Raw genomic sequence first — 23,867 nt, 5'->3', positions numbered from 1 at the left:
CAAACCAACAACTTAACATTACACCTCAAAGAACTAGAAAAAGAAGAACAAACTAAACCCAGTGTTAGCAGAAGGAAGGAAATAATTAAGATTAAAGATAAATAAGACAGAAAATAGAAAAAAATGAATGAAACTAAGAGTTTGGTCTTTGACAAGATAAAAATTGGCAAACCCCCAGCTAAATAAACTAAGGAAGAAAAGAAGACACAATTAAAATGAGAAGTGAGGGGATGTTACAACCAATGCCACAGAAATAAGAAAGATTATGAGAATACTGTGAAAAATTGTATGCCAATAAATTGGATAACCCAGAAGAAAAGGATGAATTCCTAGAAACACAGAACCTACCAAGACTGAATCATGAAGATATATAAAATATGAACAGAGCAGTAACTAGTAAGGAGATTGAATCGGTAATTAAAAAGATTACCAACAAAGAAAAGCCAAGTGCCAGATGGCTACACTGAAGTATTCTACCAAACATTTAAAGAACTCACCCCAGTCCTCCTCAGACTCTTTCAAAAAGTTGAATAGGAACCAGTGCTTCCACACTCACTCTGTGAGGCCAGCATTGCCCTGATACCAAACCCAGACATAGGCATAGGCACAGGAAAATAAAACTACAGACCAATATCCCTGATTAATATTTGCGCAAAAAATCCTCAGTGAAGTACTAGCAAACCTAATTCAATAGAAGAAACAGAAATATAGAATAAATAAATGGATATAGAAGAAATAGAAGGAAAATATATTTTTTGAATTATTCATTCTGACAGTCCCTGTCTTTCAACTGGTGTATTTAGAACATGGATGTTCAAAGTAATACTGGTATAGTTGGATTACTATGTACTCTGTTACTGTTTTTATTGTCCTTGTTATTTCTTTTTGTTTTCCACACTTTTTCTGCCTTTTCTGGTTTTCATTGAGTTTTCTATATGAGTGAGTTTTTTTCTTTTAGCATATCACTTATACTTCTTTTTTCTTTTTTTTTAACAATTACCCTTGAGTTTGCAGCGTATGTTTACCAACTGATCCAAGTCCACTTTCAGATAACACTCAGCCGTTTCATAGATAGTGCAGATACCTTATAACAGTGTTCCCAGTTCCTCCTTCTAATCCCTTAGCACGTTGTTGTCATTCGTTTCATTGAGCCATAAGATATGTAATCACTGAATACCTCTTGCTGTTACTATTTTGAAGATTTTTTTTTAATTTTTTCCTTTTTCTCCCCAAAGCCCCCTGGTACATAGTTGTGTATTCTTCGTTGTGGGTTCTTCTAGTTGTGGCATGTGGGACGCTGCCTCAGCGTGGTCTGATGAGCAGTGCCATGTCCGCACCCAGGATTCGAACTAACGAAACACTAGGCCGCCTGCAGCGGAGCGCACAAACTTAACCACTCGGCCACGGGGCCAGCCCCATTGCTGTTACTATTTTGAACAAATAAATATTATTTGTTAGATTAAGAATAAGAAAAATGGATAGTGAACCAGAGGAAATGCCTCCAGAAGCAAAAATGAGGATGAAGGCTATTGGAAGGGATACATCAGCGTCAGCAGGACCAAACTCCTGCAATACAGGGAATCATGGGTTTTCTGATAACCAAAAGCTATGGGAGTGACATGTAAAATCTCATGTTGGAAAGGTCCTGACCAAGACAATTAAATAATGTGTTTTGAAATTTGGGTGTGGGGCAGCTGTCAAGCTAAAAAGAACCATTTTCCTTTTTTAAAGAATGGTATGAGACTATCTTTGGAGCTGCCTTTTTTTTTTTTTTAAGATTGAGTGGTATACTAATAAATGAGAGTTTGAAATTAGAGGTAATTTATGTTTTATATACAGATTTCAAGACATTTGCTAATTTTGCAGTTTCGTGTGATTAGTTTCCAAAGGTTACAGATAATTCAAAAAATCAGAAATTGTATCTTTCTAAGAATGGAATATTTTTTTAGATACAACTGTTAGCCCATTAAGAGAGAAGCAAAAACCTATCATCTACTTCAACTGCAAGCAGTTACTCTCTAACTTAACTCCCTTCTTACCTAAACCATCTGGCTCCTAGGAACAGCCTTTTAGAGAGGAAGGAGTATTGTATTGGGAGGAAAATGTTAGTGGAATGTTGACTGAAAGTAAATTAGATAAAATATAGCTTTCTTCCTAATAGGCATTGGTTTTGTTTCAAGTCTTGATAAACCAGGTATTGCATTGCTGTCAGTGGACACAGATGCTTAGCTCTTTCTAAAAAACATTTTAAAATCTTATGTAAACTGTTGAGTATTTGAAATAGCCCACTTACCTTAATGGATCTTGTCTACTTTCATTAGTCTTCAAAGAACAACCGTTTGTTACCAGAGTAAGTCAGTATTTCAGTTGTGCTTCTCTTGATTTTTATTAGCTAGTTTCTGTAAGCATCTCCACCAGAGCTTGAGGCAAATCATAAGGAAGCTTTTCTTTTAAAATATAAACCACAACCAAAAATGTAAATATATAAAATACTTAAATATTTGGCTACTTTTATTTTTTAAAAGAGATAAATGCACCCCAAAAAAGCGCAACATTATATGACAATGGAGAATGAGAAAGATGCACTTTCTGTAACTTTGTCAAAGCATTTGAGTGACTAGTGAAATCCGGTTTGGTTTTAACTTACTGCAAGAATTCTTATTTAATACAGTAGCATGGTTTATTTTAAGCGTATACATATTTGCCAGTGGCCTCTCAAAAGTACATTTTAGGTACTGAAAATTGAAGGAAAGAAAATGCATATTTTATGGAATCTTTGACCACATATACTTTGTTAGATCTATGTGTTAAGGGTTGTAGGTTTTTAAATTTTTTTTGTATATGAATTTCTTTTAATGTGACAGTTAAATACATCTTTAAAAGTATAGTCACAGACGGGCCGGCCCAGTGGCGCAGTGGGTAAGTGTGCACGTTCTGCCTCGGCGGCCTCGGGTTTGCCAGGTCTGATCCTAGGTGCGGACATGGCACCGTTTGGCACGCCATGCTGTGGTAGGTGTCCCACATATAAAGTAGAGGAAGGTGGGCATGGATGTTAGCTTAGGGCCAGTCTTCCTCAGCAAAAAGAGGAGGATTGGCAGCAGTTAACTCAGGGCTAATCTTCCTCAAAAAAAAAGTGTAGTCACAGATAAAAGAAACATACAGTATAATGATTCCTTGAAAACTCCTACAATTTTAAGTTTAGAGGCAGCTTCAGACTCTTTTTTGCTGGTAACTACTCGCTGAGCTCTTTAATAGGTAATAACTCCAGAGAAGCAGCCTGTATATATTCCTAACACTGTGTTCACTTGCATTTAAGTTTAGAGTAAGCCCCAAGTAAAACGATGGAAATGTAAATAGAGCTATTAGTTCTTACTTACATGATTTAATTCTATCAAGATACTTGAATTTAACTTGCTTTAAATGGAAAGGCAAACTTTCCGTTTTTGTCCATTTTACTATTTATGTTAAAATAACATCTTACATATTCTTTTCTTGACTCAACTGAAATATTAACCTAAGGTCAAGATGGGAGAGAGAAATGACTGAGGTGAATGTCTTTACTAAAGTACCAATAAATTTGTCAAAACCACCCCCCGCCCCCCAAAAAAAGAAAGAAAAACAATCCCATTTTCAGTAGCATCAAAAATAAGAAAATACTTAGGAATCAGTTGTTCAAGAGAAGTGTAAAACTCATACTCTGAAAACTACAAAACCTTGTTGAAAGAAATTAAAAAGATCTAAATAAAATGGAATGACATACTTAATCCTGGATTAGAAGATGTAGGCTGCTAATACTTCGTAAATTGATCTGCATATTCAATATAACCCTTATTAAAATCCCAACTGGCTGCTTTGCAGAAATTGATAAGCTGACTTGAAATTCATATGGAAATGCCAGGGACCCAGAATATCCAACACAAGCTTGAAAAAGGACAAAGTTGGAGGACTCACACTTCCTGATTTTAAATCTTACTACAAAGCTGCAGTAACAAGTAGAGTGTGATATTGGCATAAGGGTAGATATGTAGATCAAGGGAATAGAATTGAAAATCCAGAAATGAACCTTCACAGTGCATCAAAGTCCTAAACATAAGAGGTAAAAGTCCAAAACTCTTGGAAGAAAACATACAGGTAAATCGTCATGCCATTGGATTTGGCACTGTTTTCTTAAATATGACATAAAAAGCACAAGGAACCAAAGGAAAAACAAACATATAAATTGGACTTTATCAAAATTTAAAACTTACCTGATGAAAAAAATGTGTAAAGGATCTGAATAGACATTTTTCCAAATAAGATGCACACATGGCCAAGTGGTATGTGAAAAGATTAACATCGCTGATCATCAAAGAAATGTAAGTCAAAACCTCAGTGAGATATCACCTCGCAGCTGTTAGGATCTCAAGTGTTCTTACCCACCTCCCCAAATGGTAACTATGTGAGGTGATGCATATGTTAATTAGCTTGATTGTGGTAATCATTCATTTCATAGTATGTACATATAGGAAAACGTGGTTTTTTCTTTGAGTGACGAAGATTGGCTTTGAGCTAACGTCTGTTGCAAGTCTTCCTCTTTTTGCTTGAGGAAGATTGTTGCAGAGCTAATGTCTGTGCCAGTCTTCCTCTATTTTATGTGAGATGCTGCCACAGCGTGGTCTGACGAATGGTGCTAGGTCCATGCCCAGGATCTGAACCTGCGAACCCCGGGCCACTGAAGCAGAGCACGCAGACCCAACCATTGTGCCACTGGACTGGCCCTCAAGACGTCATTTTTTACAATTTAAATATATCCAGTTTTCATTTGTCAATCATACCTCAGTAATGTTGGGGGGAGAAAATATAACACATGAGAAAACATGGAATTGGGAAAAAGAGCTGTGTATTCTAATTGTTTGCAAAAGTTCTGTATGACTAGAGTACTAGATGTGAGGAGAAAAAGGGAAATACTGGGAAAAGAAGGAAGTGTTGAAGCATGGTGATCTTTGTGGGCCTGGACAATGAGTTTGGGTTCTGTATCTCTTTGCAGCCCTAGCACTAACAGTGCCTTAATAAAAGCAGATGTCCAATAAGTATTGGTTGTTGAGACCCAAACAGAAGACGAGCAAACCTCCATTGTTGAGAAAATTCTAACTAATTAAAAAGTGAAATTTGAGTCAAAACATTGTTTTAACTTTTGTGCTTCAAAGGATACGATCATGCAAGTCAAACAACAACCAACTGAATGGAGAATGTATTTTCCAAATCATGTATCTGATAAAGGGACTTCCATCCTGAATATTAAAAAAAAAATTTACAACTCAAAAAAGACAACCTGATTAAAATGCACAATGCATCCGAATAGACATTTCTCTAAGAATTATATACAAATGGTCAATAAGCACGTGAAATGATGCTCAACAACATAGTAATTTGGGAAATGCGAATCAAAACCACATTGATATATGACTTCATACCCACTGGGATGGCTAAAATCGAAAAGTCAGATAACCCTAAGTGTTGACCAAGATGTGAAGAAATTAGAACTCATATACTAGTGGTAAAAATGTAAAATGGTATAGCAACTTTGGAAAATAGTCTGGCAGTTCCTGAAAAGATTAAACGTGGATTTTCCATATGAGCCAGCAATTCTACTCCTAGGTATGTACTCGAGAAATGAAAGTGTGTGTGCACACAAATTTGTACATGAATGTTCATAGCAGCACAATTCATGATAGCCAACAAGTGGAAACAACCCAAAAGTCCATCAGCTGACAAATGGATAATAAAATGGTGTATGTATACAGTGGAATATTATTTGCTGACAAAAAGGAATGATGTATTGATGCATGCTACAACAGGAATGAATTTTGAAACTATTACAAGTGAAGTCAAAAAAGACCCCAGTGTTGTAGGATTCCATTTATATGAAAAATCCAGAATAGGTAAATCTATATACAGAAAGTAGATTAGTGGTTGCCTAGGGCTGGGACAGTTGGCTCAGAGTGTTGGAGTTACTTAATGGTTAGGGTTTTTTGGAGAAAGGTGATGAAAATGTTCTAAAACTATGGTGATAGTTTCACAACTCTGAATATATTAAAAATCATTGAATTATACACTTTAAATGGGTGAATTCTATGGTGTGTGAATTAAATCCCAATAAAGCTATTGCCAAAATATTCACCACCATCACCACCACAACAGAAACAGCATATAACCAGGCCTATATGTTACTTTTGGTCTTACTGTCTCCTGAGTCTCTTTAAACTTGGGATGCTTTGCTTTCTCTCCTCCTTCCCTCCCCATTTTTTTTTTTTTTCCTTGAGGAAGATTCACCCTGAGCTAACATCTGTTTCCAATCTTCCTCTTTTTTGTTCCTTTTTGTATGTGAGCTGCCATCACAGCATGGCCACTGACAGACAAGTAGTGTAGGTCCGTGCCTGGGAACCAAACCCAGGCTGCTAAAGCAGAACGTGCCAAACTTAACCACTAGGCCACCAGGGCTGTCCCCACTTCACATTTTTATGCTAATAACTTTTTGAAGAGCCTGGGTCTGTTGACTATCTCACGTTTAATTTTTTCGCATGCTGCTTTGTGGTGTTACATATCTTGTTTTGTGGCAGAAAAACTTTATAGGTAATTCTGTGTACTTTATCTTGTATACGTAAGTGTAGTCCCATTTGAAAGATTTCCCTCTGAAATCACTTTCATTCTTTACCAATTTTAAATCTTATATAAAAATACAGAGGGGGGAAATGAAGTATATAAAATTTTGCTGGAATTATGACCTTAACAGAGTAGGTAATTATCAAATTCCATTCATCCACAAAAGTACAATTTAGATATTTCTCAACTTAAGGTGTAATTTTTCAATTTTGCTTGAAATTTCATTCTAGAAAATAACTTAGACTAGTGGGAAACCAATTAAGAGTTTTAAGGAGAAAATAAGATCAGGTTTATGCTTTAAAAGGATCATGTTGGCTGTTATGTGGAGATAGCATTGAAGGGATGCAAGAGTAGATGCTGGAAAAGAATTAGGAAGCTCTCACATAGGTGAGGTGAAATAAGATAGTAACTTGCATTAAGATGGTGACTATGGAATTAGAAAGGCACTATTTAGGAGGTAAACTTGATGAGGCTTGGTAATGGATCCAGTATAAAACTTGGAGTGTCCAGATTGGCTTCCAGGTTTCTGACTTTTGCAACTGGATGAATGTTGGTAGCATTCACTCAACGTAGGAAATGTTGGAGGAAATCTGGGTTTGAGCCTCCTCCATCTGCTAAGTTTGTTTTAGACAAGTTGAGTTTGAGATATCAAAATGAATATCTGGTAGGCACTGAAATATGACAGACTAGAGCTCAGCAGAGAGGTCTGAGCTAGATAGATAAATATGGGAGTCATTAGTCTGTATTTACTAATACCGAATTTAAGGAATGGCAACATTTAATGATAAGGTGAATGAGGATGAACCAGCAAAAGAGACTGATACTGACCAGAGAAGTAGAGGGAAAATTAGGAGAAATTGGTGTCACAGAAGCCAAGGAGAGTATTTCAAAAGGAAGGAGTGGTCAGCAGTATCTAGTTTTTGCTCTGAAAGATCACTTATGTCCTTCCAAACTCATGTTTATTTTCATACCTTATTTATCACATCTGTGGCCCAGTTACATATGATTTTGTATCCTAGCTGTTACTGTTTTATTTAATTTATTATTAATATTTTTCATTTTGTTCATAATCTTTAGCCCACTGAGTGTATATACACCTGATTTAACCATTTCCTTATTGCTAGGCAATTAAGTTATTTTCACGTATTTATTCTTATAAACAATGTGACAAATACTTCTGTGCATGTGCTTTTGGAGGGGTATAGTTTAGGTTATTTTCTTAGGCTACCGTACTGGAATTGGGGTTATTCCACCAGATGCTTAGAATATATCTTTATGGTCTTGAAGTCTTTTAGCAAAATGACATACTCTTGAAGCAACATTGATAAACATCTTTTCAGAATATATGTACAGTCATGTGCTGCATAATGATGTTTCAGTCAATGACAGACTACGTATATGACAGTGGTCCCATAAGACTAGTACCATATAGCCTAAGCGTGTAGTAGGCCATCTAGGTTTGTGTAAGTAAGGATGTTTGCACAATGGCACACTCGCCTGATGACGCCTTTCTCAGAATGTATCCCTATCATTAAGTGGCACATTATTATTTTTACAAATTGACATTAATTATTAAGATATTTATGCAAAACAGACAAAAAAGAGGAAAGTATATATCACCCCAATTATTAAAATCTCACTGTTGTTTAAAACATCCTTTCGTATATCTTTTTTCAATATAAATTCATGTAGACATATTTCATATAAATGAGATCTTATTACACTTGTTCTTTTTAACCTGCTTTTGTTGCCCCGGAATATGCCATGGCAATAAATATAGATGCCATTATCATTTTTAATGATAATATATGCACCATAAATTTATTTAACCATTTAAGATTCAGAGAGTATGTTTGTATAGGTTGATCTGAAAATCCTAGATGTGCTGTTGCTGGGTCAAAGGAAATAGATATTTAAATTTTCAAATACGTATTTCCATATTGTATTGTTTATGATTTTAAAGTGACTGTCTTTTGTTAGAGAGCTTTTTTTTTCTTTTGGAAAAAAATAATTTTTGGAAAATTATGGTAATTGATTTCAGACATCTAAAAATACTGTGCATTTATATTTTCCATCATTTTATCTTTAGCTTTTGCCTGTGTTGACAGAGCAGCTACAGTGGATGCCATTTGTGAGTGCCAAACTTCATGAGCCTTTTGTAAAATTTTTATATTGGTCTGTAAGGCAGCTGGATGCTGGAACACAGGTAAATGATTAATGAGTCTGTCTTTAAATAACACTGTGTTAGCATTATTCTCTTGATCTTTCACGGTTTTTTTTTTTGCATGTCTTCTATTTTTATTTTAGGACTTCTCCTTGCTTCCCTTGCTTTATTCACTGCTTTCTTTTCTTTCTCCTTTTATATATCTTATGTCTCAATGCTGTATATTAGATTCAATATATAACATTGTTTTTTGAGTTTCAGAATTGTATAAATTAGGAGTTTTGCTGTTAGATTATTGTTAAAACCAACTGCCACCCCCATTGTTTAATTTATAATTTTTCACATTCTACTAACAGTAATGTAAATTAAGCATTTGGTCTGTTTATGCTAATAAATATACACTAACTGAATGGGACAATGATTATTAGGATAACCTAATCAAAGACAAAATTATTTCAGCTTTTCATAAAATAATGGTATGTATTACCTACTTATATAAGGGTCATTTAATTCAAATTATGACATGCATATGTAGCCATTTGTTCTATGAATTGTAGTGAGTTTGTTAAATTTTATTTCCCTAGTTAGTATTGATAAATGCTGTTCTAGCTTTCAGTTGGTTAAGAAAGGTGAAAAACAAATTTGTGCTTGTGTAGTTTAATCTTGGTCCTGTGGAACTTAGGAAGCACACAAGTAAACTGCTCAGTGCAGTGCTGATGATTAAGTAGTATTGAGTAGTGTGATGGTTGAAGTTAAGGAAAGATGCCTTTTCCTGAGGTGATATCCTAAACGTTTTGCCTCTGGTGTACATGGATAAGTACAGGAGCGTGTGTGTGTATGTGCTTGCATATTCAGAGTGTGCAGAGAATATAATTTTTAATTTGTTGATCTTAACTATGTACCTCACCAACACTATATAAATTATCAGATTGTTAATGTCACTGTCTTCTTTTTACAATCTGTTTGATTTTGCTGTTTGTATAATGGTTTCAGAAAATGATTGGGTGAATGCTTGCTTTTAGCCACAAAAGGCTAAACTCACAAAATTGAATGAAATTTTGTTTTACCTTCCTTCCAAATGTTTTTCTCCTTTTCTTTCAGGTAATTTAGTTTATTTTTGTTGTCTTCAAATATATACTCAGTACCCCACTCTATGTGCTGTTTTAGACAGTACTGCCAGCCTGCATCTACTTTTGCAGTAAAAAGTAGTGTTCTTGCCCCTCTCTATTTATTCAACATTTATTGATGGATTTCTAATATTTTAGTTTTAATAATTGTCTAATTGCATGTACTTTTTAAATTAAGCTTTTTATTTTGAGATAATTATAGGTTCACCTATAGTCATAAGAACTAATACAGAGAGATCCTTGTATCCTTTGTCCAGTTTCCCCCAATGGCAACATTTTGTAAAACTAGTATAATGTCACAACCACAATATTGACAGTGATACAGTGAAGATAATAGAACAATTCCGTCACCATAAAGATTTCTCATGTTGCTTTTTTTAAATTTATATATGGACTTTATTTTTTAGATCAGGTTTAGGTTCATAGCAAAATTGAGCGCAGAGATTTCCCATATACTCCCTACCCTCACACATGCGTACCTCCACCACTGTCAACATCCCTCACCAGAGTGGGACATTTGTTATGATCAATGAACCTACACCTACACGTCATTATTGCTCAAAGTCCATAGATTACATTAGGATTCACTCTTGGTGTTTTACCTTCTGTGGGTTTTGACAACTGTATAATGGCATATAACCACCATTATCATATCATACAGAATAATTTGATTCTAAAAATAGTTTGCCCTAAAAGTCCTCTGTGCTCTGCCTTTTCATGCCTCCCAAACCCCTAACTCCTGGAAATCACTAATCCTTTTAATGTCTCCATAGCTTTGCCTTGTTATTTTTTTTTTTAAAGATTGGCACCTGAGCTAACAACTGTTGCCAATCTTCTTTTTCTTCTTCTTCTCCTCAAAGCCCCCCAGTACATAGTTGTATATTCTAGTTGTGAGTGCCTCTGGTTGTGGCTTGTGAAACACCGCCTCAACATGGCTTGATGAGCGGTGCCATGTCCATGCCCAGCATCTGAACTGGTAAAACCCTGGTCCACTGAAGTGGAGCGCATGAATTCAACCACTTGGCCACGGGGCTGGCCCCAGCTTTGCCTTTTACAGCTTGTCATATGGTTGGAATCATACAGTATCTAGACTTTTCAGATGGGCTTCTTTCACTTAGCAATATGTATTTAAGGTTCCTACATGTCTTTTCATGGTTGGATAGCTCATTTCTTTTCAGTACTGAATAATATTCCATTGTTGATGTGCCACAGTTTATTTATCCACTCACCTGCTGAAGGACATCTTGATTGCTTCCAAATTTTGGCAAATATGAATAAAAGTGCTATAAACATCCATGTGCAGGTTTTTGTGTGGACGTAAGTTTTCAACTCCTTTGAGTAATTACCAAGGAGCATGCTTGTTGGATAATATGGCAAGAGTATGTGTAGTTTTTTAACTGCAAACTGCCTTCCAGAGTTGCTGTGCTATTTTTCATTTCTAGCAACAATGAAAGAGTTTTTGTTGTTCCACATCCTCATCAACGTTCGGTGTTGTCAGTGTTTTGGGTTTTGGTCATTCTAATAGTTGTGTACTGGTGTCTCATAGTTTTAATTTGCAATTGCCTAATGAAATACACTTGTGAACATCTTTTCATATGTCTGTTTGCCATCTGTATATCTTACTTTGTCCAGGTCCTCTGCCCGTTTTTTAATTGGTTTGTTTGTTTTCTTATTGTTGAGTTTTTAGAATTCTTTCTATATTTTGGATAACAGTCTTTTATTTATCAGCTATGTCTTTTGCAAATATTTTCTCCTCCCAATCTATGACTTGTCTTATTCTCTTGACAGTGTCTTTGGCAGAGCAGGAGTTTTTTGTTTTAAGAATGTCCAGCTTATCAATTTTTTTTCATGGATTGTTCCTTTGGTGTTGTATCTAAAAAGTAATTGCTGAGGGGCTGGCCCCGTGGCCGAGTGGTTAAGTTCGCGCGCTCCGCTGTAGGCGGCCCAGTGTTTCGTTGGTTCGAATCCTGGGAACGGACATGGCACTGCTCATCAAACCACGCTGAGGCAGCGTCCCACATGCCACAACTAGAAGGACCCACAACGAAGAATATACAACTATGTACCGGGGGGCTTTGGGGAGAAAAAGGAAAAAATAAAATCTTTAAAAAAATAAATAAAAAAATAAAAATAAAAAAAAGTAATTGCTGTACCCAAGATACTATTATATATTCTTGGAGAATTGACCCTTTTATCATTATGTAATGCCCCTCTTTTCCCTGGTAGCTCTCCTTGCTCTCAACTCTGTTTTGTCTGAAATTAATATGGCTATTCCAGCTTTCTTTTGCTTAATGTTAGCATGGTGTATTTTTCTATCCATTTACATTCAATAAATGTGTCTTTATATTTAAAGTGGTTTTCTTGAAGACAATCTATAGTTGGGTCTTGTATTTTGATTTACTCTGACAGTCTCTTTTGATTGGTATATTTTGACTATTGTTTTTAAAGTAATTTTGATATCATTGGTTAATATCTACCATATTTTTACTTTCTGTTCATTGACATTTGTTCTTCCACTCTTTTCCTGCCTTTTATGGTTTTTTAATTTTATTTATTTATTTATTTTTGAGAAAGATTAGCCATGAGCTGGTATCTGCTGCCAATGCTCCTCTTTTTGCTGATGAAGACTGGCCGTGAGCTAACATTCATGCCCATCTTCCTCTACTTTATATGTGGGATGCCTACCACAGCATGGCTTGCCAAGCAGTGCCATGTCCACACCCGGGATCCAAACCAGCAAACCCTGGGCGCCTGAAGCAGAATGTGTGCACTTAACTGCTGTGCCACCAGGCCAGCCCCGGTTTTTTTATTTTTAAAAAAAATTATTTTATTGAGGTCATAATGGATTATGACATTGTGTAATTTCAGGTGTATATTATTATATGTCAGTTTTTGTAAAGACTACATCGTACTCACCACTAACAGTCTAGTTTTTACCCATCACTATACATATATTCCCCTTTACCCCTTTTGCCGACCTCCCCACCCCTTTCACCTTTGGTAATCTATTCTCTTTATCCCTGTGTTTGTTTATCTTCCACATGTGACTGAAATCATACGGTATTTGTCTTTCTCTGTCTGGTTTGTTTCACTTAACATAATACCCTCAAGGTCCATCCATGTTGTTGCAAATGGGGTGATTTGTCCTTTTTTATGGCTGAGTAGTATTCCATTGTATATATATCACATCTTCTTTATCCATTCATCAGTTGATGGGTGCTTGTGTTGCTTCCACATCTTGGCTATTGTGAATAATGCTGCAGTGAACATATGAATGCATAAATCTCTTTGTATTGTTGATTTCATGTTCCTTGGATATATACCCAGTGGTAGGATAGCTGGCTTGTGTGGTATTTCTATTTTTAATTTTTTGAGAAATCTCCATACTGTTTTCCATTGTGGTTGCACCAGTTTGCATTCCCATGAGGGTTCCCTTTTCTCCATATCCTCGCCAACATTTGTTGTTTTTCATCTTGTTGATTATAGCCATTCTAACAAGTGTAAGGTGATGTCTCAGTGTAGTTTTGATTTGCGTTTCCCTAATAATTTGTGATGTTGAACATCTTTTCATGTGCTTGATGGCCATCTGTATACCTTCTTTGTAAAAATGTCTGTTCATGTCCTATGCCCATTTTTTGATGGGGTAGTTTGTTATTTTGTTGTTAACTTGTATGAGTTCTTTATGTATTTTAGAGATTAACTCCTTGCCAGATATATGATTTGCAAATATTTTCTCCCAGTTGGCGGGTTGTCTTTTCGTTTTGTTCATGGTTTCCTTTGCCTTGCAGAAGCTTTTTAATCTGATGTAGTCCCATTTGTTTATTTTTTCCTTTTTTTCCCTTGCTTGAGTAGACATGGTGTTCAACAAGATGCTGCTAAGACCAGTGACAGAGAGTGTACTGCCTATTTTTTTTGTTCTAGGAGTTTTATGGTTTCAGGTCTTACATTCTAGTCTTTAATCCATTTTGAGTTAATTTTTGTTTATGGTGTAAGATAATGGTCTGCTTTCATTCTTTGGCATGTGGCTGTCAAGATTTCCCAACACCATTTATTAAAGAGACTTTACTTTCTCCATTGTATGTTCTTGGCTCCTTTGTCGAATATTAGCTGTCCATAGGTGTGTGGTTTTCTTTCCGGGCTTTCAATTCTGTTCCATTGATCTGTGTGTCTGTTTTTGTGCCAGTACCATGCTGTTTTGATTACTACAACTTTGTTGTATATTTTGAAGTCATGGATTATGCTGCCTCCAGCTTTGTTTTTTTCCCTCAGGATTGCTTTGGCTACTCGAGGTCTTTTGTTGTTCCATATAAATGTTAGGATTCTTTGTTCTATTTCTGTGCAGGATGTCATTGAGATTCCTGTTGAGATTGCATTGAATCTATAGATTGCTCTAGGTATGTGGACATTTTAACTATGTTTATTCTTCCAATCCATGAGCATGGAATATCTTCCCATTTCTTTGTAGCTTCTTTGATTTCTTTCAATAATGTCTTAGTTTTCAGGATATAGGTCTTTCACCTCCTTAGTTAAATTTATTCCTAGATATTTTATTCTGTTTGTTGCAATTGTAAATGGGATTGTAATCTTGACTTCTCTTTCTGCTAGTTCGTTATTAGTATACAGAAATGCAACTGATTTTTGTAGGTTGATTTTGTACCCTGCAACTTTGCTGTAGTTGGTGATTATTTCTAATAGTTTTATGTTGGTTCCTTAGAGTTTCCCATATATAGAATTATGTCATCTGCAAACAGAGTGTCACTTCTTCCTTTCCAATTTGGATTACTTTTACTTCTTTTTCTTGCCTGATTGCTCTGGCCAAAACCTCCGCTACTGTGTTGAGTAGGAGTGGCGAGAGTGGGCGACCTTGTCTTGTTCCTGTTCTCACAGAGATGGCTTTCAGTTTTCCATGGTTGAGTATGATGTTGGCTGTGTGTTTGTCACCTATGGCCTTTATTATGTTGATGTATTTTCCTTCTATTCCCAGTTTGTTGAGAGTTTTTCATAAATGGCTGTTGGATCTTGTCATATACTTTCTCTGCATCTATTGTGATGATCATTTGATTTTTTATTTCTCATTTTGTTAATATGTTGAATCTCATCGATTGATTTGTGGATGTTAAACTATCTCTGCCTTCCTGGTATAGTGTGATCCTTTTAATGTATTGCTGTATTTGATTTGCCAATGTCTTGTTGAGGATTTTTGCATCTATGTTCATCAGCGATATTGGCTTTTAACTTTCCTTCTTTGTGTTGTTCTTGTCTGATTTTGGTTATCAGGGTAATGTTGGCCTCATAGAATGAGTTAGGAAGCATTCCATCTTCTTCAAATTTTTGGAATCGTTTGAGAATCATAGGTATTAACTCTTTGAATGTTTGGTGGAATTCGCCGGAGAAGCCATCTGGTCCTGCACTTTTGTTTTTTGGGAGATTTTTGATTGCTGTTTCAATCTCTTTACTTTTGATTGGTCTATTGAGATTCTCTGTTTGTTCTTGATTCAGTTTTAGGAGGTTGTATGAGTCTAAGAATTTATCCATTTCTTCTTGGTTATCCAGTTTGTTGGCATACAGTTTATCATAGTATTCTCTTATAATCCTTTGTATTTCTGTGGTATCCAGTGTAATTTCTCCTCTTTCATTTTTAATTCTATTTATTTGCACCTTCTCTCTTATTTTCTTAGTGAGTCTGGCCAAGGGTTTGTCAGTTTTCTTTATCTTCTCAAAGAACTAGTTCTTAGTTTCATTGACCCAATTTGTTTTTAGTCCGTATTTCATTTATTTCTGCTCTAATTTTTATTATTTCCCTGCTTCTACTGACTTTGGGCTTTGTTTGTTCTTTTTCTACTTTTGTAGGTATAGTATAACATTATTTATTTGAGATTTTTCTTGTTTGTTTAGGTAGGCCTGTATTGCTGTAAACTTCCCTCTTAGAACTGCTTTTGCTGTATCCCATACATTTTGGCATGTCATATTTTCATTTTCATTTGTCTCCAGGTATTTTTTTATTTCTCCTTTTAGTTCTTTACTGACCCAATCATTTTCAGTCGCATTTTGTTTAATCTTCACATATTTGTGCCTTTTCCAGTTTTCTTCCTCTAGTTGTTTTATAGTTTCATACTGTTGTGGTCAGAAAAGATGTTTGATATTACTTCAGTCTTCTTAAATTTATTGAGATTTGTGTTGTGGCTTCACATGTGATCTGTCCTGGAGAATGTTCCATGTGCATTCGAAAAGAATGTGTGTTCTACGGTTTTTGGATTGAATGTTCTGCGTATATCTACTAAGTCCATCTGATCTAATGTGCCATTTAAGGCCATTGTTTCCTTATTGATCTTCTGTTGGGATGATGTATCCATTGGTGTAAGTGGAGTGTTGAAATCCTCTACTATTATTGTGTTACTGTCTATTTCTCCTTTTGTTATTATTTCTTCTGTTAATAGTTGTTTATATATTTAGGTGCTCCTTTGTTGGGTGCCTAGATATTTACAAGTGTTATGTCCTCTTGTTGGATTGTTCCCTTCATCATTATGTAGTGCTCTTCTTTGTCTCTTGTTACAGTTTTTGTTTTAAAGTCTATTTTGTCTTATATGTGTATTGCTACCCCATCTTTCTTTTCTTTGCCATTTGCATAGAGTATGTTTTTCCATCCCTTCTCTTTGTTTTGTGAGTGTTTTTAGGTCTAAAATGTGTCTCGTTTTTTTGGGGTGTATTTTTGAGGAAGATTAGCCCTGAGCTAACATCTCCTGCCAATCCTCCTGTTTTTGCTGAGGAAGACTGGCCCTGAGCTAACATCTTGCCCATCTTCCTCTACTTTATATGTGGGATGCCTACCACAGCATGGCTTGCCAAGCGGTGCCATGTCCACACCCAGGATCCAAACTGGTGAACACTGGGTCACTGAAGCAGAACGTATGAACTCAACCACTGCAGCACCAGGCTGGCCCCTGAAGTGTGTCTCGTGTATGCAGCATATGTATGGGTCTTGTTTTTTTATCCAATAAGCCACCCTGTGTCTTTTGATTGGAGCATTTAGTCCATTGACATTTAAAGTAGCTTTTGCCATTTTGTTACTTTTTTGTGGGTATTTTAGTACTTCTCTCTTCCTTTCTTCTCTTGCTCTCTCCCCTTGTGGTTTTATCACTTTCTTTAGTATTATATTTGGGTTCCTTTCTCTTAATTATTTGTGTGTTTATTCTAGGTTTCTGGTTTGTGATTATCATAAGGTTTGTATATAACAATCTACCTATATAGCAATGTATATTAAGTTAATGATCTCTTAAGTTTGACCTCTTGCTAAAAGCTCTTCTCTTTTATGCTCCTCCCACATTTTGTTTTTTATATCATATCTAATATCTTTTTTGTGCATATGTACCCATTACACTCTTATTACAGAAATAGATAATTGTAATACTTTCATCTTTTGACCTTCATTTTAGCTTTTTAGGTGGTTGATCTGCTACCTTTATTGTATATTTGCCCTTACCAGTGATTTTATTGTTTTGTTTTTGGGGTTTTTTTGGATAATTTTCTTATTCCTATTTGTGGTCTTTTCTGCTTACTAAGTCCCTTAGCATTTCTTTTTCTTTCCTTTTTTTTTTGAGGAAGGTTAGCCCTGAGCTAACTGCTGCCAGCCCTCCTCTTTCTGCTGAGAAAGATTGGCCCTGAGCTAACATCCGTGCCCATCTTCCTCTAGTTTATACGTGGGACGTCTACCACAGCATGGCATACCAAGCGGTGCCATGTCTGCACCCGGGATCCGAACTGGCGAACCCCAGGCCACCGAAATGGAATGTGCACGCTTAACCGCTGCGCCACTGGGCTGGCCCCAACATTTCTTATAAGGCTAGTTATTGGTGATAAACTCCTTTGGTTTGTGCTTGTCTGTAAGACTCTCTATCTGTCTTTCCGTTCTGAATGATAGCCTTGCTGGGTAGAGTATTCTTGGCTGTTGGTTTTTTCCTTTCAGCACTTTGAACATATTGTGCCACTTCTTTCTAGCCTGTAATGTTTCTGCTGAGAAGTCATCTGATAGCCTTATGTTGTTTCCTTTGTATTTAACTTGTTGCCTTTCTCCTGCAGATTTTAGGATCCTCTCTTTATTTTTAATTCTTGATACTGTAATTTTAATGTCTTCACGTGGGCCTCTTTGGATTTCTCTAGTTTGGTGCTCTTTGTGTTTACAGTACCTGGATGTTGGTTTGTTTCCTTAGGTTAGGAACGTTTTCAGCTATTATTTCTTCAAACAGATTCTCTGCCCCTTTGTCTCTGTGGAATACTGTAAGAGTCTACATTATTTTAGAGGTACTTATATGCCATTATTTCTGTTTTGCCCATTTTCTTGCTTTAATTTGTTCTCCATGAGAATTAGCCGTGATTCTAACCCAGGATTTTATTCTTCTGAAATTATTAAAACTCATGTAAGTTGTGACATTTATAGTCACATTGAGCTGTAAAGCACTGAGGCCCCAGATCATGACTTTGTAAGCTAGTCATGCCAGTTGTCAGGAGTGGTGGAGCAATAAAGAGCCATAGCATCTACCTCCTTTCTTTGATTTCTCTATGTCAGAAATATATCATGATCTTCTGTTCTTAAATGTTTTGAAATTGAATCTTGTCTCTATTCTAATTTTATTCTTAGAAAATAACTTTCTAATTTCTTAATTTTTCTGTTTCTAATAGATGCCTATTTCTTTTAGAAAAATATATCATAATTTTTAAAAGTTGATTGTAAAATTAATACTTAGCAATATTGCACATCCACTTTACTTTTTTAATTAGCCAAAAATTGAGTCATTTTTAGGTCACAAGTTTGATTGTAGTATTCAAAATATGTATTTTCTGGACATGAATAAGTATACTAAGATGGTACATATTTTTAACAGCATACAACTATGACATCAACATTGAGGAGATTGGGTGAAGACCTGTTCAAAGGAGTAGTAACTAAGGGAATGCCGGATAATTCTTCAGAACATTCTGTGGAGAATAAACCAAAGACAGCTGCTTTTTTTAAGAGTTCCAATTTACCAGTGAGATTCTTATCAACTTTAATTGTTCTCAAAACAGTCACTCAAGGTAAGCTTTCAAATATGCTTATGGTATAATTTTCTGTAAACAGCTAGAAGAGAATACTATGATAATGAAGCAATTCTTATGTAGTCAAATATGTTTTGCATTTTCAGAATTAGATTTTAAGTTGTTTTATAATGGTGGCACATTACAGAAAACTACTTTTAGTCGCTGAATTTGGGGAAATAGAGTCATCAGTCGGATGGTTGCCCCCTCCTGGAAGCCTTTGTTGATTCTCTTAGCTCTTGTTCCTATAGCAACCTTTGCTTCCCACTATTTACCATATAGTGTTTACCATAGAGTGTTGAAATTTTCCTGTTTTTTAAATTATTTTCCACTAGAGTAGGTGTTGGCAAACTATAGCCAATGGAGAAAATCTGGCCCCCACCACCTATTTTGTAAAGTTTTATTTGAACATATCCATGCTCATTTGTTACCTATTATCTGTGACTGTTTTTGCCTTACAATGATAGAGCTGAGCAGTTAGCAGAAAGTGTGTAGCTCCCAAAGTCTGTAATGTTATTATGTGGCCCTTTACAGAAAAAGTTTGTCAATCTCTACACTAGTTTATAAGTTTACTGAGGAAAAAGTTGCCTTTGTGTCCCCCTGTACGTAGTATAGTGCTTGATATATAATAGTGAATAAGGAAGTGAATGAATTAAAAATAGTTAATCATTTTTAATACAGTTTTGATATATAGCCATAAGTAGTTCCCTTTTTGGGTTATTAAATATGAAAATTTTGTTAAAGTAAGTCATACCAGTGTAGTCAAACAATAACTATACAATCTTTCTATCTTCCCTCTTTGTTAAATTATATAACCCAATCTGGTCATTTTTTTTAAGTGGGCAGTGGCAATAATTTCATTTGACTATTTTCTGTGAAATATGTTCTGTTTAGTTACTCCTGATTTGTATGAAATTAAAGCAAAGCAAAACAAAACTATAACTTTGTGTTCTTCGTTATTTTCTTCCTTATGGTTATGGTTCTTAAAGTTATAACAGATTGGGTGATAATTGTTTGAAAGGTCATTTGTGAGAAGGGGATATTAGTCCAAAATAAAGTTCACCACATATCAACATCATTTGATAAATATAACATTAAGTACTGATAAGACTAATGAAATAGAGAAATAAAACAGGAGGAAATTAGGTGCTCCCTGTCACCACTTTTGTGTAAAACAGTATTGGGCATGCTGATCATCGGCAATGAGCCATAAAAAATGAAGGATGAATGTTGAAAGGAATAGAGAAAACTATTAATTCTTGGCTACTCTAACTATATAAATCAAGGACATTCAAAGAAACTGGCTGAGAGATTTACTGAATATAGTGTGCTATGTCTGAATATTTGTGTCCCCCCAGAATTCATATGGTGTAATCCTAACCCCCAGAGATGATGGTATTAGGAGGGGGGCCTTTGCGACATACTTAGGTCATGACAGTGGAGCCCTCATGAATGGGATTAGTGCCCTTATGAAAGAGAGTGCACAGAAATCCCTAGCCCCTTCCACCATGTGAGGACACAGGGAGAAGGCGCCCGCTGTGAACCAGGAAGAGGGCCTACACCAGAATGCCACCATGCTGATGCTGTTGAGTTGGACTTCAAGCCTCCAGAACTATATGCAATAAATTTCTGTTGTTTATAAGCTACCCAGTCTCTGATATTTTGTTATAGCAGCCTGAATGGACTAAGATATAATTTGTGTTTCAAAAAATAAGCTCCAGAGGAAATTGACAAAAATCTATTGACTTTCAATACTATCATGACTATGTATGACTACCTACGACTATAGTATTACTACTATGACTGTCAGTAATAAGCAGCCATAATATATGTGGGAAAAAAGTCGTGTTCGTGTAAGCAAAACAAAAGATATAAAATCCAGATATTGATCGAATGTGTGTGTGGAACCTTATCCTTTGAAATATAACAGGGCATAAATAAAGATATGAGTAAATAGTGGGTGAATGAACAGGTTAGTAAAGATTATGTCTGAAGTTAAATGGCAGAAATAAAGGACTTTTATACTTCTTACCTGGGAAGACCAAGTGTATTAAAAACTTTAACATACCTCAAGTGGCTTAGTGGAATAATACTAACTAAAATTCCAGTATAGTTTGTGTAAGTTGAGAAAGTGGTAGGAAAGTTGATTTCAAAAATATTTGCAATGAATATGATAATTTAAAACAAGTAAAACAACAACACTGGGACAGAGGCTTGCCTTAGTAGATTTTAAAATAATTGTGACATATACTAATAAAAAATGAGTAATAATTGATTTCAAACATCAAAATAGGACAATAGAAATAGTAAGTCCAGAAGTGACACAAGATTTTCATTTCATATATACTTACTGAATTAATGATTGCCTCCTTGTATAAGTCAGTGTTTTGGTTTTTTTTTTTGGTAAGGTAGGTTGGCCTTGAGCTAACATCTATTGCCAGTCTTCCTCTTTTTTTTTTCTTCCCAAAGCTCTAATACATAGTTGTATACGTACATAGTTGTATATCCTCTGCATGGGATGCTGCCATAGCATGGCCTGACGAGTGGTGTATAGATCCGTGCCCAGGATCTGAACTGGTGAATCCTGGGCCGCCGAAGCAGTGTGCAAACTTAACCACTCAGCCACGGTGCTGGCCTTGCAAATCATGTTTTTAAGAACATAGGAAGAATCATAAGACAGTCCTTGCTCTCAAAGACATTAGAATCTAGTGGTTAAGTAGATTGTAAATATTGTCTTCTGCTTCATCTTATAATTAATGACATACTAGAAGTTTAAATAGTGTACTACTGGTAAGAGAGAAATGATAAGTTACTTCTGGTGGTATGAGAGAGGGGATCAGGAGAGGGTTTATTATAAAGGAGTGAGCATTTGAGCTGGACCATCAAGGGTATGTAGGATTTCATAGGCAGAAAATAAAGAGAAAGGCCATTCCTGACGGAACAATATGAGCAAATGCTTGGGATTGTGAATGAGGTTGGCATGCGGGAAGACCAATGCGTTATCAAAAGTGAAACCATGGTGGGCTCACAGATGGTCCTCCAGTGCTGTTTATGTGAACCTCTAAAAACATTGCTTTTGGTTTGTCTTCTCTTGCAACATACAAATTCTGTTTTACCATGTTTTTCTACAAGTTACTATTTTCACTCAACAATGCGTTCGCGATTTATTCATATTGACACAATACCTAGAGAATTTTAAGCTCTGGTAATTGATAGTAAACAACGGCTCTAGCCAGAGTTACCATAATAACCCATCCTAGTCACTTCGTAACTGTCTCATTTGTTTTTCTTATGAATTTTGTCCAATTTCTAAGTTATTTTAATTTTTAAAAATTTAAGTTCCTTTTCAGCCAGAGTGCCTCTTTAGAAAACTGCTGTAAGCATTTCTCTATCCTGTACCCTTTTTGGTAAAGTCTTTGTGAGAAGATAGACAACTTCTGATAGTCTTTAGTCAGGTTTTGTGTTATTGGTGGGTATTTCTGAGAAGTGTGTATTTTTAAATAGAATCTTAACTTTAGGATATAAAATGGAAGTTGAAAAATCCCACTAAATAATTCTCCATTGTTTACTTCAAGAAACTTTAAGAAACATCCACATTTATGTTACCTTTCATCTAAATATGTGAATATAGAATTGATGCTACTTAGTTTGAAAAATTTAGGTGTTTTTTTTGATTGTGAAAATTGATTAAAAATTTTTTTAAAGAAATATCTGAGACATCACTCAAAATTCACTTAGAAATATGTCTTAAAGCTTTTAAAATCACCTAGGGAAAGTCTAGAGCTATTAGTATATAAATTGGTTGTTGAAAGTAATCTTTTAGGTCTAATTTAATATTGGACAAATACTATTAGACAAATATTAGACAAACTTGGAGAGCTAGAATAAAAATTTAAAAATTTGTTAAGGGGCCAGCCCCGTGGCCGAGTGGTTAAGTTTGCACGCTGTGCTCCTGTGGCCTGGGATTTTGCTGGTTTGGATCCTGGACCCGAACATGGCAGCACTCATCAGGCCGTGCTGAAGCGGTGTCCCACATAGCACAACCACAACTAGAATATACAACTATGTACTTGGGGACTTTAGGGGGAAGAAGAAGTTAAAAAAAAAAAAGAAGATTGGCATTATGAATCTCTAAAACTCAAATATACTGTATGCAGCACTTCCCAACCTTAAACTTCCAAACCCTTTGTGGAAGAGCAATATACAGGACTAGTTTTCTGAAGAAGACAATTTGGGAAATGCCATCTGACAGTTTATGAAGTGCTATTGTAATAACTTAGGAAGATTCACATTACCCTGAGGAACACTTTCCTACCCCTGTGTTTCAGGGAGAGAAAATTAATGTTAAGAAAGGTGTGTGGCTCCAAATTCACGTCAGTATCAAATTCCAGAGCTGATCAGTGGATTCCTTTTTGACCTTGTGTTTTCTGCCTTCAGTGTCAGATGCTCCAGAGAGGTTCAGCAGGCTGAGGGTTGAAGGGAGGCTGTTGGATCTCAGTTTGTATAATTTTGGGATACAGCAAAGCAAGCCAAGTAAAAGAGCCAAGAAAGGAAAATGACATCTAGTAAATACTATTAGGATAAATGATTAGAAGTATGGAGAAAAATAAAATTTAGATATACTGTCTTATGCACTGCAACAAATTCTGGGAGAACTAAAAATTGAAACATAAGAAATACTCTTAAATCAGAACAATAGGCTTGTCTTAACTCTGGTAAGAAGATATTTCCTATTTATAAAATAGAAGTATCAGTTGCAAGATGGATAAATTTAATAGAAAAAATAAGGAGGAGATAGATAAATGTGTTGGATAATAAACATAATATTAAGTGCTTAATAACCCAGATATATAGATCTGTAA

General features: G+C 35.6%; 1 protein-coding gene across 36 annotated transcripts in view; it reads left to right on the top strand.

Annotated features, from left to right (window-relative positions):
* The window catches only part of CCDC138 (coiled-coil domain containing 138), a 74,441-nt gene that overhangs the window by 26,003 nt on the left and 24,571 nt on the right, over positions 1-23,867 (top strand). For 23 of the 36 annotated variants that reach the window (XR_011525871.1, XR_011525870.1, XR_011525869.1 and 20 more), the window contains 2 exons: positions 8,732-8,848; positions 18,813-19,005. Coding sequence is in view for 32 of the 36 variants with exons in the window: in XM_008507144.2 (XP_008505366.2) it covers positions 8,732-8,848; positions 18,813-19,005 (310 nt within the window). In the remaining 4 variants the exon portion in view is untranslated. Of the gene's footprint in view, positions 1-8,731; positions 8,849-17,623; positions 17,773-18,140; positions 18,232-18,812; positions 19,006-23,867 lie in introns of all 36 variants that reach the window. The other 13 variants (XR_011525868.1, XM_070571941.1, XM_070571940.1 and 10 more) reach the window with 2 other exon arrangements.

The sequence above is a fragment of the Equus przewalskii genome, chromosome 14 (assembly GCF_037783145.1).
Source record: "Equus przewalskii isolate Varuska chromosome 14, EquPr2, whole genome shotgun sequence".
NCBI lineage: Eukaryota > Metazoa > Chordata > Mammalia > Perissodactyla > Equidae > Equus > Equus przewalskii.
The sequence above is the reverse complement of the archived record's forward strand: the minus strand, read 5'-3'. Positions and strand labels throughout refer to the sequence as shown.